This window comes from Lissotriton helveticus, chromosome 11, assembly GCF_964261635.1.
Source record: "Lissotriton helveticus chromosome 11, aLisHel1.1, whole genome shotgun sequence".
Taxonomy (NCBI): domain Eukaryota; kingdom Metazoa; phylum Chordata; class Amphibia; order Caudata; family Salamandridae; genus Lissotriton; species Lissotriton helveticus.
This window is the reverse complement of record NC_136072.1, coordinates 67,830,792-67,846,518: the sequence shown is the minus strand read 5'-3', so window position 1 is coordinate 67,846,518 and position 15,727 is coordinate 67,830,792. Positions and strand designations below refer to the sequence as shown.

At 45.5% G+C, this 15,727-nt stretch overlaps 1 protein-coding gene across 1 annotated transcript in view; it reads left to right on the top strand.

Annotated features, from left to right (window-relative positions):
- Positions 1–15,727, top strand: part of ECE2 (endothelin converting enzyme 2) — a 309,525-nt gene that overhangs the window by 247,063 nt on the left and 46,735 nt on the right. The window contains exons 7-8 of the mRNA XM_078667332.1: positions 9,494–9,559; positions 10,743–10,931. Of these exons, the coding sequence (XP_078523458.1) occupies positions 9,494–9,559; positions 10,743–10,931 (255 nt within the window). The remainder of the gene's footprint in view (positions 1–9,493; positions 9,560–10,742; positions 10,932–15,727) is intronic.

Here is a 15,727-nt window from a genome sequence, read left to right as displayed (position 1 = left end):
GATGTTTATAAGCAAATGAACAAGGATACATTTAATTACATAACAAGCATAATCAGAAATTGCTTGAGTGAGAAATCAGGGAGCCTTTAAATGAGCTAAAGGGGTTGTTAAAAGTAGTGTCTGGGAAAATTGCCAAAGTGGTTGTCCATTTTTTGTACAGTAAAACATTATTTTTAAAAGTTGCATTCAGAGCTGCCACTTTGGACTCATGAATATTTTTGCTAATTATATGGGTCTTGACTACAGCAATATAAGTTATAAGAAACAACTATGCATCATTTTTCCATTTGATCTGGAGCGGTCAATTGCAAGAGACAGTCATGTCTGGTAGCCACTACAACACCCTGCAATCACATTGTTTTACACAAGCCATTCAACCTGTGTGCAGGTGTAGGCTAAGCCGGGACTCTCAGATAAGGTCAAACAGTGTAGTTTTAGGCTAAAGTATGTCACAACAGGCTAGATGCCATTAATTGAGCTGATGCAAAGGCAGGGGATCCAAGGTGTTTGTGGAGCCCACAGTACCCTCCTCATGGGTATGGGGCATTTTCTTCACTTGCCTCAGGGCTGCTGACACATTTGATAAGCCACTGGGACATTACACCAGATGTGCAGACCTGTTGCTTGTGTCCAACCTACTGTTATTTATTAGTAGGAGATGGCTTAATCCCTTCACCTAGGTTTGTACTGCTAAATATCAAACCTCAGGATATCGTGGTACAAGAATATTGAGGACAGAATAACAAGGGACAAAGTATCGAAAGGTAAGTGCACATAGGGAAGTATAGATTTACTAGTCCTAATTCCACATCTACATATTTTGAAGATATATGTACCTTATAGGTACATATATGTGGAATGGATTTATACAAGCTAGACTTACTTAGCTGTCGATATCTTTTCTCAATATTGTGTCCCATCGATCGGCTAATACGGGACTACCTGCTGGGCAGTTCCTGACACACGCAGCTCTTGTTCGCATGCTGGCGCGTTCCTGGGGTGACCTGTCGGAGGAACTGCCACCACATCTACTGATTCAGTATCTCCACGTGATGGGCAATGGCTCCCACATTGTGCATTGGCTTGCCCAGGCATTACACACACATACGCAATTCTCGTCACAACGCCTTCGAGACAAATGGGCGGTGTACAGGGGCCGGGACTGGACCGACAGGGAATGGGCACGGGTACTGGCGGGGGCAACTAACATTCCACGCAACTCCCGTTTTAAAATTATACAGTACTACATAGTGCACCGCTCGTACCTCTCTCCAGATAAACTTAACCGCTACTTTGGCCTCAACACCTCGGCGTGTCCGAAGTGTACACTTGTGGATGCGCACCTGCTGCATGTCCTCTGGGAGTGCCCTGCTCTGCATGATTACTGGACCTCAGTGACTGGCACATTGGCGGCAGCGACGGGAGGTAGCCTGCCACGCACGTGGGAGGCTTGTTTGTTGGGGCTTTTTCAACGAACGAAACTGCTGAAAGTCCGGGCGCGGTTCTGGGATCTGGGGCTGATAACGGCGAAGCGCCTCATCACCAAGCGATGGAAAAATAGCGCATCCCCCCGGGCGATTCACTGGCGCACCTCCTTTGATAACTGGGCGAGGGCGGAGAGTGTAGCGCTGCACAGGGAAGAGACAGCGAACCTACGTATGTACCCCATTGCGCAGGAATGGGATAACGCCGTGGCGGCTTACCATCTAGCGTGCCTTCAGCAGGACATTGTCTAGATCCCTGATGGGTGCTGAGTGCCCTGTTGCCTACTTTCCCCCCTCTCCCCTCCCCGCCCTTGCTCTCGCCCTCTTCTTTCCCTCCCCATTCACCCCCCCCTCCCTCCCAGTCGCCCCTGTCGCACATCCGACTGGCCGCGCTGAGCGGCCCCCTCTGCTGCCCCGGCACCACATGCGGTCGACCCCCTACCTGCCTCTTAGCTAGCACGCGTCGCGCACACACACACCATATGTCACCATCCAGTCTTTTTTTTTATTTTTATTTTTTAAACTGATTGGAACAAGACATTCACCCCACTCCCTCACGCACACTCACATCCGTCAACACCCAATGCAATTCAAAACTAAACCGAAACCAAGCAACAGCAAACAACCCTCCTCCCACACTCGGAAGTCCTCCCCCCACCCTGCACCCCTGCATCAGGACAACGCCCCAACCCCAACTCGCAGTGTGCCTGTCGCCCTGCCCAACAATGGTTACTAAAAGTAGGAAGAGGAGGAGCCTGCCACGCAGCCCCTGACCCATCCCCTAGAAGAATCGTCCCAAAGAACAAGCTTTTTAGTCCAAATCAGTACAGTTACACGATAATAAAAGGCCATAACCCCCCCCCCCCCACGATCAAAAACCAAGCAAGCGCTTAATACAGGAGTCTCTCATTCTGGGCCCTGCCGACCATCCTCAGTGTCCTGTCGCTGTTCTCCAGTGTCATCAGGTCTAACAGTGTCCAACCAGTCCGATGCCATCTCCGCATTATCAAAAAACCAAGTCCGCTCATTCGCTTCGACTCGTAGCTTAGCAGGATATAGCATAGAGTACTTAATCCCTTTATCTCTCAACCTCCGCTTGACTTGGAGGAAACTCTGACGCATTCTCTGTACATCTTGCGTAAATTCCGGAAAGAAGGACACGGTAACATTCTCATACCGTAGCGGGCCGTCCGTTCGCGAGGCCTTGAAAATGGCATCACGGTCCCGAAAGTTCAGAACCCTTGCAATCATGGGCCTTGCTGGCGCCCCCACCTTCGGCGGCCCACCCGGCACTCTATGCGCCCTTTCCACCGTGAAAAACTTGCTGAGTCCCTTAGGCTTCAGGTGGTTAAGGATCAGGTCTTCAACGAAAAGATCAGGCGTGCGCATTTCCGCATTTTCGGGTACACCCAAAATGCGAACGTTGTTGCGCCGATTACGACCCTCATAATCATAAAGCAGCCGTCGGGTCTCCTCCCGTGCCGCTTGTAAGGCCCGGACCTCTCTCTGGAGCTCAGCGGTGTCATTTACCAGGCTCGATGTTTTGATGTCGAGGGATTTCACTTTTTCGCTAGTTTTAGCGTGGTCTGTACGCAGAAGGTTAACGTCGATCTTAACCGAGTCCAATTTGGTGTCAAGCGCATCCATTCTAGTCACCATAGATGTCTCAATTCTGGTGACGACCTCCATTATATCTTGCAATGAAGGCTCGGAGCCGACACTCGGGGAGGTGGTCTTGGTTGCAGGAAGTTTTCTCTGGTCGCAAGGAGATCCCTTAGGGAGCCTATATCTGTCCAGTTTATTGGACTGGACCGATCTCTGGACTCTGCCACCCCTGGTGGAGGGTTTCTCGGAGTCCGATCTCGCCGCCATGGAGGGTGATAAAAGAGGACTCAGGCAAACCAGTCGATTGTCATACTAGTTAACACCTCCGACAGTACTTCACACCTCTCCAATGCTCCAAGAACCGAACTAAAGGGCGGCTGATTCGTGCAGGGAAAGCCACTTAGAAGCGCCCAGCAATTAGAGGTGGGTCCTAGGGATGGTTCCAGGAGGGGGCACCACTTCCGGTAGACACTGCCGCTGTTGTCGCATTAGGTCCCGGCAACCTCTGAGAACGGAGTCCGCTGCCCAGGCGACGGAGAGGCCCAAAACTTCGGACGACGTTTTGAGGGGGTAGAAGTACGCCTTTCGAGCCGCAATTTCACCAGGGCGCAGCAATACTATTCCCCCATCGAACACGGTCCTCGGGTATCAGGATATGTGGCAGGATAGACGAACAGTGGAACGGGTCTTACGGAGCTACACGATCACGCGGCCATCTTGGTCCCGTGCTAGGCTTCTCCCTCCACCATCCAGTCTTTTTATTTTCTGTATAGTTTAGGTTGTTAGTGTTCAGGTTCTTGTTTTAGTGGACGGGACTGAATGTGCATTGCAATGTTACCATACCTGATTGGACTCACTCGGGGGATGCACCGGGGGGATTGTCCCGCATTGGGCGCCTTATTGCCCACCTACCAAGTAATAGTTGGCCACGCCAGTGTCTTACCACACCTATTATCCTTTCTCTTTCCCCCTTTTTAGGTTTCGCCTGGAGAACGGAGCGTAAGCTCCGCCTCCAGAGAAATCTCTTGATTTCAGTAAGGACTCTGGAATACGCCCCCCTGTCCCATTGGCTAGCTCCATAAATGGAGGCTAGCCATTGGAACACAGATCTGTCCGTCATTCACGGACCAGATTCGGGGGCGTTCCCGACATTTTTTCCCTCTCCACCCACTTCTGTTCGCCATCACGGTGGTGGGTGTGTGTTATTTTTTTTTTGGAGTCCGCCTGTTTTCTTCTTTTGCTAAGTGTCTGTTGTTGGAGTTGGCTGCAAGATTCGAGTTCCCACGAGGCGATCAGGTAAGGAGCATTTTGTTTAGAAATGTGCGTGAGCCGTGATCCTTCCCCCCCTCCCGCCGTCCGTGTCCTCTCCCGCCGTTCGTGTCCTCTCCCGCCCCCTCCCGCCGTCCATGTCCTCTCCCGCCGTTCGTGTCCTCTCCCGCCCCCCTCCCGCCGTCCGTGTCCTCTCCCGCCCCCCTCCTGCCGTCCGTGTCCTCTCCCGCCGTCCGTGTCCTCTCCCGCCCCCCTCCCGCCGTCCGTGTCCTCTCCCGCCGTCCGTGTCCTCTCCCGCCCCCCTCCCGCCATCCGTGTCCTCTCCCGCCGTCCGTGTTCTCTCCCGCCCCCCTCCCGCCGTCCGTGTTCTCTCCCGCCCCCCTCCCGCCGTCCGTGTCCTCTCCCGCCCCCCTCCCGCCGTCCGTGTCCTCTCCCGCCCCCCCCCCGTGTCCTCGTAGGTGCTTGTTTAATTTATTTGAGGACCAGTTGCCCAGAATAACAGGCTGCTGAGCCAACGCCGAGGCTCGAACCCGGTTCACCAGCTCTAAAGTCTGCAGCTCTGCCCCCAGGGCAGCCATACTAGGACACGAGGCGTCTTCCCGGGCAGGGGGCTGGTGACCAGTGTGAAGAATGAGGATCTATGAATCGCTAGACTCGAAGGGAGGGGTGTACATGTCCGGGACAGAACAAATGTAGAATGAGGATTAAGAGATCAAGGGCGGTCGAAAGCCCCCACAATTAAACGTAACAAAGTGAGGGAAGAAGGAGGAATAAATATTGGTATGGGGGAGGGAGGGCAGATGGAAAGCAGACGGAAAGCGGACTCGAGAAAACAATGTAAATTAGGGTATAATAAAAACAATATGAGAGACGACATCCAGCTATACCATTAAATTAATACATATTCGCACTTTAAAGACAGGTCCTGTCACCGGCTTCCGCCTTACAACATGTCCCGCTGTCCGAGGGCAGTCCGCCGGTTAACCGAGGGGGTCTGTCGGGCGATGACCGGGAAAATGGAACATAATCAGGGAAACCGGTTCACAGCTAAACTGTTATCGTGATTTAGCAGCCTCTACAGGGTACTGCCCGTACATGCACCTTAGCTGTGTGTGCACTGTTGCAGCCTTTGCGCTTCGATCGCTGTACACCTTAGCTGCAAGAACACTTTAGCAGTCTGTGCACTTAGATTGCTGTACACCTTGAGCTGCATGAACACTTTAGCAGTCTGTGCACTTAGATCGCTGTACACCTTTATCTGCACGAACACTTTAGCAGTCTGTGCACTTAGATCGCTGTACACCTTGAGCTCCATGAACACTTTAGCAGTCTGTGCACTTAGATCGCTGTACACCTTTAGCTGCCTGAACACTTTAGCAGTCTGTGCACTTAGATCGCTGTACACCGTTAGCTGCACGAACACTTTAGCAGTCTGTGCACTTAGATCGCTGTACACCTTTAGCTGCACGAACACTTTAGCAGTCTGTGCACTTAGATCGCTGTACACCTTAGCTGCATAGGACCTTTGTCTGTGCCCCTAACTCGCCTGCACTTTTCTCATGTATGTACACTTGAGCAGCCTGTACGCTTAGGTGCCTGTACACTTTAGCAGCCTGTGCACTTACACAACAGTGCACCTCCGCTGAACGCTTAGCTGCCTGCCCTGGACGCCCTGGCCGGCCCTACGTCTTGGATCCTGTTCACTCTAGCGCCACGTGCGCCTTGGTTAGTTTCGTATTGCGCCCCTCCCAGCCCCACCCTCCTTTACATTCCAATTAAGACTCGTGTTCGCTTTCAACTGTTATATTTTAATTTAAATTCAGTAGTCTATTGGAAAACTTCCATAACGACGCGTACGTTTTTGCATTTACCCCGCCCCATTGTTCTGCCAATATTCGAAGTCCTCGGCTTTGTCCCCGAGGCCCTTGAATCACAGCCCTGACTGACATCCGATCCACGAGGAATGACTGCTGACGTGAACCCAGTAGCTACAATGTAACCGCACTGTTACCGTTTGCAAGTACCGTGCTGAGTTGCAGGACCTCTCTCTGTCCTTCCACGCGTCCACAAGACAGAGAATATCCCGCGGGCTCGTGCAAGCAAAATGCACTAATCCCACGGTGTAACGAGAACACGAGAACCCCCAACGTGTGATAGCGTGGCCCGCTCTGCTTGTAACTGATATTCAGCCAGCCACGTGTAAACAATTCTCAGAGCCAACTACATGCGTTCAAAACTGTGATCGTCAACTTTAAAATGAAGCACACTTAAGCCCCCATATGTAAACATACATAATAATATGCAGCTTCCCTACATTTAAACAAAGTCTACAACTCACTCTACGTATATACCTATCCCTCCACATATGCTTATAGAGTACAAAAAATCCACATGTATCTGCTGTGATCTTCAGTTGCACACACGATGTACACACCCATCATACCACATGTACATACAATATATTATATACAGAAACACTCACATTCCCACATACATGTCTCCCTGCATTCATTCTCAATATATAGATTTCTCCAGGTTTAGGCACAATGCACAGAGATGTCTCCAGACCACAAGTAAACACAATATACAGAACTCAACACATGCAGACACATTTTGCAGATCGTATGCAAATCTAGTATACAAAAACCTCCACGATATGTACACACACAGAAAGCTTAACAAGTGCACACAATATAATATACAGATCCCTTAAATGTGTGTACGTGAGACAGAAACCTACATGCATAGACACCCAGACCACATGTAACCTACATGCAGAGGCACCCAGACCACATGTAAACATAATATACAGTAACTTTCACATGTGCACACAGTGATCGCAGGACATGTAATCATAATGTGCAAATTCCGTCACTTGCAGACACAATATACAGATCTCTCAGACCACAAGTAAAATAAATGCACAGAAAACAACACTTGCAGGCGCAGAATACTAATCCCTCCAGACCACATGTAAACGTAATATGCAGAAAACTCCACGTGCACACACGTACAGAAACCTTCACAATGTCTCAGAAATAAATACAGAGCCCTCCACGTTTACACGTAAGACACAGAAACCGACAGCCACAGAGCCGTCTACACTACACAGTATACAGGCAACTCTTTGAGTAAACGTAAAATAAAGATCTCACCGAAATACGCGACCTATTGCATTGCAAATGCTATAGATCTCGCATTTGCGAGAGATTAAGCTATTGGCATTGTAAATGACAACGCCATTTATTTATTTATTTTCAAAACCAACACATAAATAAAAATTGTCATTTACAATGCCAATAGCTCAAACTTTTCAAAAGGCGAAACCATTGCATTGTAAATGCTTGTTTTCTGTTCATGTCATTTGTGCCATGGCTGTAGCCCCTACTTCTGTACGGAAGCCCGTAGTAGTTGGCTTCTCAGCTTGCTCTTTCTTGCTGAGTTCATTTCCATAGGTGTCAGCCTATAGTGCACTGAAGCATACCTACTGCACTACCACATAGTCGCCCCGGCTGGGGTTGTACTTATGGTTTATGACTGTTACTACGGACCACATGGTGCCACTTGGCAGGATAATGACTTGTAGCCATCTGATGTACTGTTTGATATTCAGCGCCCCTGTCACTGCTTGTTTTCTTACAGAATTAAAATTGAAAATACCTAGACCTGTGATTTCCCGGACTTGTTACTTGGTTGCTCCTGCACACGTTGCCCTGTGTTGCGCCGCCGGACCCTAGGGTTGTCCGCTACAAGGCTGTGTCCTGTTGCGTACAACACTGCATAATGATCACTGATGTTGCGGCCGGCCCAAGAGGTTGTAGGCCTTGTGCTGTGTTCTTTTACTTCAATGTGCAATAAAGGTCTTTAAAAAAAAATAAAAAAAAATTGTGTCCCATCGATATCCTGGGGTTGATATTCAGGGTGCGCTCCTTCTTCTATTGGGAGAACACCTGATACATACCCACAATTAGTTCTGGAGAGTCTAACCAATCCATGAGTAAAATATGAAACAGACAAAACTCCATACCGTTTCAAATCGAGCAGTAAGCAAGAGTTAAAACACTGACTAAAAAGGAACTTTTCAGCGGTTTGCAAAACAGTATCAAAGGAATGAGTTTCAACATAGTTCAAAATAGAGTAATAAATGGACAGAGATACTTTAGAGGTATTCTAGATACAGAGTGCATGTGACAGGCTCATTCTGTATGGGTTGGAAAAATCATGCTGTAATATCGTGCAGGGTCTTACCGCAGAAACGTGCTGGATTATTGCATCATTATGGGATAACACAGTAATATTGTATGTTTCTATCATTATGAGCTGAAAACTCATTATATTAAATTTATTTACCCTGCACAAATTTTGATGGATGACGCAATTCGAACATCAATGCATTTCAGGTCTTTGTGGTTATGTACCACACGTTGTAATCCTGTTCAGACTGAGGACTTTGGTGAGGTTTTTAGTTCTCCCTTTAATGACAATGGACTGCATTCTAGCTGGGCTGGTATTTTGCTGAGGTAATATCTATAGTGTCATAAAGCTTCATTCCATCTTCTGCATTTCAGAACCATAATGCTCTCTTCTCAGTTAGGAACTCAGAATATTGCAGTTCCCTCATACCCGACACACACAATTTGCTAGGCTTAACCTAGTGAAATTTGTGTGGGTAAATATCGTTTAAGCATCAATTTCACAAAAGCTGTAATGAGAAGGATGGGCAATGTTTAAAAGGACAAAAAAATAGTTCTCCCACAACTGAGCACTCTGAAGTAATGATTTTGTGGAATTTGTGTGGTTGAATGTAATTTGTGCTTATGAATGAAGGAATTAGCATTTGTGTTTTTGATTTTTAGGATGCTCTTATTCCTGCCAGGGATTAGGTTAGTGGTCTGGTTAGGTGAATTTATTTGTCAAATGAAAAATGTTAGGAATTTAAAGGAAATAGTATGTAACCAGAACTTAGATCAAGATCAGGCTTCAGTAGGAAATTGGAAATCGGAGTTTTCTCGAAACCAGTTTTGATATAGAAATTTGAAAAAGGGTGAACGCTCCTCAAACCAAGGTAGAGGAGGTGACAAATGTCATTTCAATCAACGAGGGATCACGCAATCTTCTGTCTTTCTCTTTTGCAGGTGGACCAATCTGGTCTTTTTCTGCCCTCTCGAGATTACTATCTGAACAAGACAACCAATGACAAGGTAAGGTGGGTTTATCGATTGTGCGAGGCGGAGCTATGGCAGAATGTCCCGTCTAGGTCCATTGTGGAAAAAGGGTCTGGCAGGCAGATTAGGTCAGAGTGTGAGTAAAAACACTTGTATGAAGCACAGCTCTAGAAGTTTCAGCATCTGCGGAAATGTAAAAGAACCATACTGTGGTGCTTTTGGTATTTTATTAGAAATATGACCATTTTGGAAGGAAATGCTCTTCAGAAGACCAGTCTCAATGGTACATATCTAATAAGCGGTGTTTGTGGATATAAACTGGAAGGACTGTAAGTGGTGATGCAACATCACAGACCACTAGCAGCTATGTCTGTTCTTGTAAGATGAGATACTCAATCAATCAATCAATCAATTCGTCTTTATTCGATCATGTTAAAAGATTATAAAAGCACATATAAATAAGTCATTACAGATATTTCAAATTTCTATCTTTAGAAAATACAAATTTTTCATCACAATTCTGGAATAAAGACGAAAATTCATAAGAAATTTTCAAAGGAAAAAATTCCATTCTATGAAATACTCCTTGACGTTGGTCTTCAGCGAGTTCAGTGCTGAGATTAAGTTCAGTTTTCTGTGGGAGTTTTAGTGCAGTAATCTGAATAGGATGAAGGAGCAGGGTATGGATGATGTACACAGCAGTCCCGGCTCGACACGGAGGTTTTGGTTAGTTGATTGTAAGTAATATGTTTTGGCATAAAGACTTTTGGATCCAGTAAGGTGATTTTGTGTTGTACCATTTATGCTTATAGGTGGCTCAATGTTTTGCTGAAACCAGCTGGCATGGTGAAGCCAGAATGACATGGGAGAATATTTGGGACGACTGAAGAGGGTTCTAGTGGCAAGGTATATAACTTTGCCTAGTGCTCTAAAAGTACGAAGAGGGATATGAGCCATTAGACTGTTGCAATAGCACAAGCTGCCAAGGACCACTGAGGAAATAAGTGTTATTGTTATGTGGAAAGAGATGCTTACACGGATTATAAGCACATTCCAGTAGTTTGAATCTTGCTGCGAAGGCAGTGTTGTTTTGAACATTTCTGCATTCATTGCGTGCTCTTATTGAATAAGCCTCCGATCATTTAAAAAATGATACTCGCTTCTATGGTACTTTACTAGTACACTACGTCCGACCACCATCTTTATGGTATCTCCACAGGTGCTGATGGCGTACTTGGACTATATGGTGGAGCTTGGGATCTTGCTCGGAGGCGAGAAGTCTTCTACCCAAGAGCAGATGAAGCAGGTTCTGGAGCTTGAGACCACTCTCGCCAACATCACGGTACCACAGGATGAGAGGCGTGATGAAGAAAAGATTTATCATAAGATGTCTGTGGCTGAGTTACAGGTAGGTATGGACCTTCATGGTCTGAGATATTATAGCAATATCTTTTAAGGCGCTGTACATGTGAATACATCTTATACGCATTTAGGGATATTATAATAATAACTAGAAGTATGATGGAAATTCACAACTGAGAAATTCCAGACTCCTAGCAGTGTCAAACAGCAATAGTCACTCTGCTGTCTTCCGTTCATTTCAAATTTAGCGTGAATTTTTCAGCCATGAATTCCATGTGGATTATTTCAATAGCTTGTAAGAAATCTACTTTCATGATCCTGCACTTGGCCAGCAATTATTTCATGCCTCACTTTTTACTCATGAACGTCTTACATAACATAGTGTGTATTTGTAAAGCGCACTTTCACCCAGAAGGGTAACTTGGTGCTAAATATCAGATGCTTTATTGCTATCCAACTCAGTGCTACTCATTTTAGCAACCTTAGAAGAATGAAAGATTGAATGGCCCCACCAGGATTTGAACAGACCCCCCAGGATATAGCGGCATGGATTGGCAAATTTAGCGGCACAAAAATGAAAATTTAGCGGCACAAAAATGGAAATTTAGCGGCATTTAGCGGCATTTTATTTTGGGGTTTTTGCAACACCAAACACAGATATCTTACTGTTTGACCTTGCCCACGTAACGCTTGTTCCTGTGCCTGAGTGTCTAGCACTTATTGCAGTACTATACCTCAAATTATACTCTGTTTTCTCTTATAACTGCACACTTGTCACTTTCATCTCCTCTTGTGCACTTTTGACTACCTCATGCATTTTTGGTTGCTCACAATTTTTACTCAAGTACTTTGTTTGCTCACGATTGTCACTATTACCTTTACTACCTCATGTATTTTTGGTTGCTCACAATTTTTACTCAAGTATTTTGTTTGCTCACGATTGTCACTATTACCTTTACTACCTCATGTATTTTTGGTTGCTCACAATTTTTACTCAAGTATTTTGTTTGCTCACGATTGTCACTATTACCTTTTCTACCTCATGTATTTTTGGTTGCTCACAATTTTTACTCAAGTACTTTGTTTGCTCACGATTGTCACTATTACCTTTACTACCTCATGTATTTTTGGTTGCTCACAGTTTTTACCACCTCATGTATTTTGTTTGCTCACAAATGTCACTATTACCTTATGTAAGTAACGTATGTTTTTGCAATCTGTCCTTTTGTAAGGTTTCTCATTATGTTTCATCTCTGTTCCTAATGTGAAGCGCTCTGACGCCTTCAGGTAAAGTCCGCGCTATATAAAAGTGCATAAATAAATAAATAATAAAAACTTTACCCAAGGCCGGGCGAGGCCTGCAATAAAAGATTTTCCCTCTCTCCTCTTCCACATCTCCACTGCCCCCCTCCCACCCGGGCAGCGCTTCTTAACGCAGCTGCTTTTAAACTTGCCTACGGACGGTACCTGTCAGTGTTCTGTTCGCCGCCGGCCGGCTTTCCTCCTGCTGCGAGTCTCTGAGGAATGAGGAAGAGTCTTCCTGTGTGTCGCTGCCGCTTCGTGCTCTCTCCCCCTCTTGCTGGTGTGGTGCTGGTCTTCTCCCTCTCTCGGCCGCCGTGGTCTTCTCCCTCTCTCGGCCGCCGTGGTCTTCTCCCTCTCTCGGCCGCCGTGGTCTTCTCCCTCTCTCGGCGCCGTGGTCTTCTCCCTCTCTCGGCCGCCGTGGTCTTCTCCCTCGCGCGTCCTCGACCTCCTGGCTCCTTCTCTTCTCGCCGCGCAAGCCGCAAATCAAATGGAAAATGGGTGCGGAAACGGGAAACTGCAAATTTCGCGGGCTTTATGCCAAATATCGCGGCATTTGCAGAGATCGCGCGATTTCGCGATTGTTTTGCAAATCGCGAAATCGCGATAAGCTGGAGGGTCTGTTTGAACCTGTGACCATGAGGTCACTCACAGGCTCCTACAGTGGACGCATTAGTTCACTGAGCCACCAGACCAGACTGACTATTAACCCTCATTAAAAGATTCTCAATGCTCCTCAGAACACTAGTCCTGATGATGGATTCTTAATAATCCACAGCCGAAACAGTGTGAACTTTTTAGGCAGTAATATTATGGTGTTTCTTCTAGAGCCTCTGACATTATACTTCATTGTCCTACTGTGTCTTTTTATTTGTGTATATACACTATTGTGCACATTTTCTTTGTCTCTCACATAGTGTGATCACCACTGAACACAGTTTTGTATTGTAACTATTGATGAAAATTACATAAAATGTCATTGTTCTTGCTGTACACTCTACTTCTGCTTTAATAGCTCTGTGATACATCGTTACATTGAATAGTTATAGATCTCTCAGTGATTCTAAAATACATAACAATTTGAGAATTCTCATGCAAGTAACACAATAGCAATCTGTAGTTGTCTGAGCCTGGAACTGAAAGAACATTGCTGTCGATTTAAAAGACTTTTGGATCCAAAACATGTCAATTGACCTTGGGTCAAAATGTTACTAAAGGCATATTCAGAATTTATTATTTGACTTTATTTCATTATTGTATGTGGCACATATTGATCAGTTGATTCTTAGCTCTAGACTTCCATAAAAAATGTATATCTGTCCTTATGTTCAACCAATTAGGAAGAAAAGCTCTGTTTCCAATGCATGAGATATTCTGGAATTTTGTTTCATAACTTAGCTCCCACCTCTCTAAATGGCTGCTTAACAATGAGCACACAAAAAGCATGGGAACTGATGGCAGACATGAGCATCTCAATCTAGCGGTCTGTGAATGATATAAGGTTTTTTGCTTTGTTTAGAAAAATATGCCTTGTTCTATGAAAAGCCCAGTGAACAATGCGCAAAGTCTTGTACTGCATACACTGTCGAACAGATGATTTATGAATCCGGGGGAGAGTAATATCGTAAGGCATTATGAGACCATGGATTTCCAAAGGGGCACCTGTGAAGGTTGCACACAAGAAGGAATATCTAAGAGCATTTTCTTTGTTAGGAATAGTCAGTTATACAGAGATTACCTTTAATAGCGTTTACCCTTTACCACAAGCAACAAACACATTCAGTTGGTAAAGTCCCCTTTAAGATCACTGGAAAGGCAATGCCCTGTGGCCAAAGGTGTAAGATGCCTATAAATGTAAATATTTTCCTTACTTTTTTTGCAAATTCTAGACCAATTTCAGGGCATCTTCCCACTTGCTGTTTGCAGGTGGAAATATGCCTGGAAATACCAGGACACTGATAATCCCATTTCAGAGGAAAACTGGAGTTTACGGACACAAACAAGATTAATGGATGACTCAAAATACATTTGTTAAAGGGAAAAAAGGCAAAGTAGGGTAGTCAGGAATTGTTTTCTAGAAATGATTTTCCAAACAAGATGGTGTCAGGTTTATGTTCTAGAAAATAAGAAGTTTACAAGTTAGATAATCCTCAAACCAGTGGGTTTGTGAAGCGTATGAACTATTGGATGATGTACAGGCAAAAAACTGTGAACACGAATCATGAATGGCCATGTCACATGAAATTCTATTTCCTTATAGAAGAAACATCCATCTCACCATGCCGTGTATGCCGTTGCAGCTTTCAGAGCTGGCATGCCCATTTCCACATTTCCACGCGGCTTAGTAGGTCAAATGTACTATAAGTAGGTTTGTAAGGAATTAAGAGCACATGCAAAAACAGCACAAGGCAAATGTAGGGCACAGTTTGGCATCATGTATAAAAATAATCTTATCACGAGCACACACATTCAGGTAGGAGTAATTAAAGTGCAGGGATCCACACCAATTTCATGGTTTAATGGTAACACTATCGCTTTGGAGGAAGGGGAGGTGTTGAACATAAGCAAAACCGTGCTTTGCTTAACAGCCAGTGGAAACCAAAACAGCTGTTACTTTAACTTCTTGTCCTGTTATGGCCAATAACAAAAGAGGCAGACAGACAGGAGGCGAAAGATGTGGAGTTCTTTTGGGTTGTTCGCCCACCAATCTTTAATTGGTGACCATCCAGACAAAGATGTAAAGAGATGGCAGGTGAGAAAAAAGAAAGGTGTGTTGTAAACATCATGAATCTTTTTGGTATAGACCATGCCCAGGCACTTGAAAGAGGTGGGGCAGAAGTACAAAAACATGCCCTCCCCCCAGAGGGACAGCTCTTTCTTTGGGAATTGTGTAGCGCAGCCTAGGGGGGCGCATGCAGTGATTCTGAAGCCCACTGCCTGCTCACTTGATGTCTTCCCAAATAGTAAACTTTAGTAAGCATCATCTATAAGGAACATGGGCTGCTAAATAAAAAAGTTTCCTGCTTGGCAATGCAAACTTAAGGTCCTGCAGTGGTCTGCCGGCCCCCATCTCTTCATTGGTACCCAATCACAGGGGGTCACAAGTACCAACTTTCCTAATTAGTATTTGTTAGTTAGGTCTTTCTGTAACCCTGTTCTAATTGAGCATTTTGAGATCTTACCTATCAGTAAATAGGTCACATCACAAAATGAGCAACAGTGCGCGAAATGTTTGCGTACCCTTGGCACTCAGTATTTGCGACCTGCATGCAAATCTGGTCTATTGTTTCTTGGACACCTTATAACCACCAGGATTTTGCATTCCTTTGTTCATCGCCATTTCGGTTCTGGTTACGGAGGCAGATGAGCGGTGTGACTTCCTAAGCTCACTAGCACAAGACGTCATGTCCTTTCTGTGCATTTTACCTTTCATGAACCCATCAGGCTGGAACGCGGGGCTCCAAGGTAGAATGTTGAGGGAAAATGTTGGTATTTATATATTTCTCCAGCCCTGAGGCTGGAAGACATATTCTTTGTTGGAGT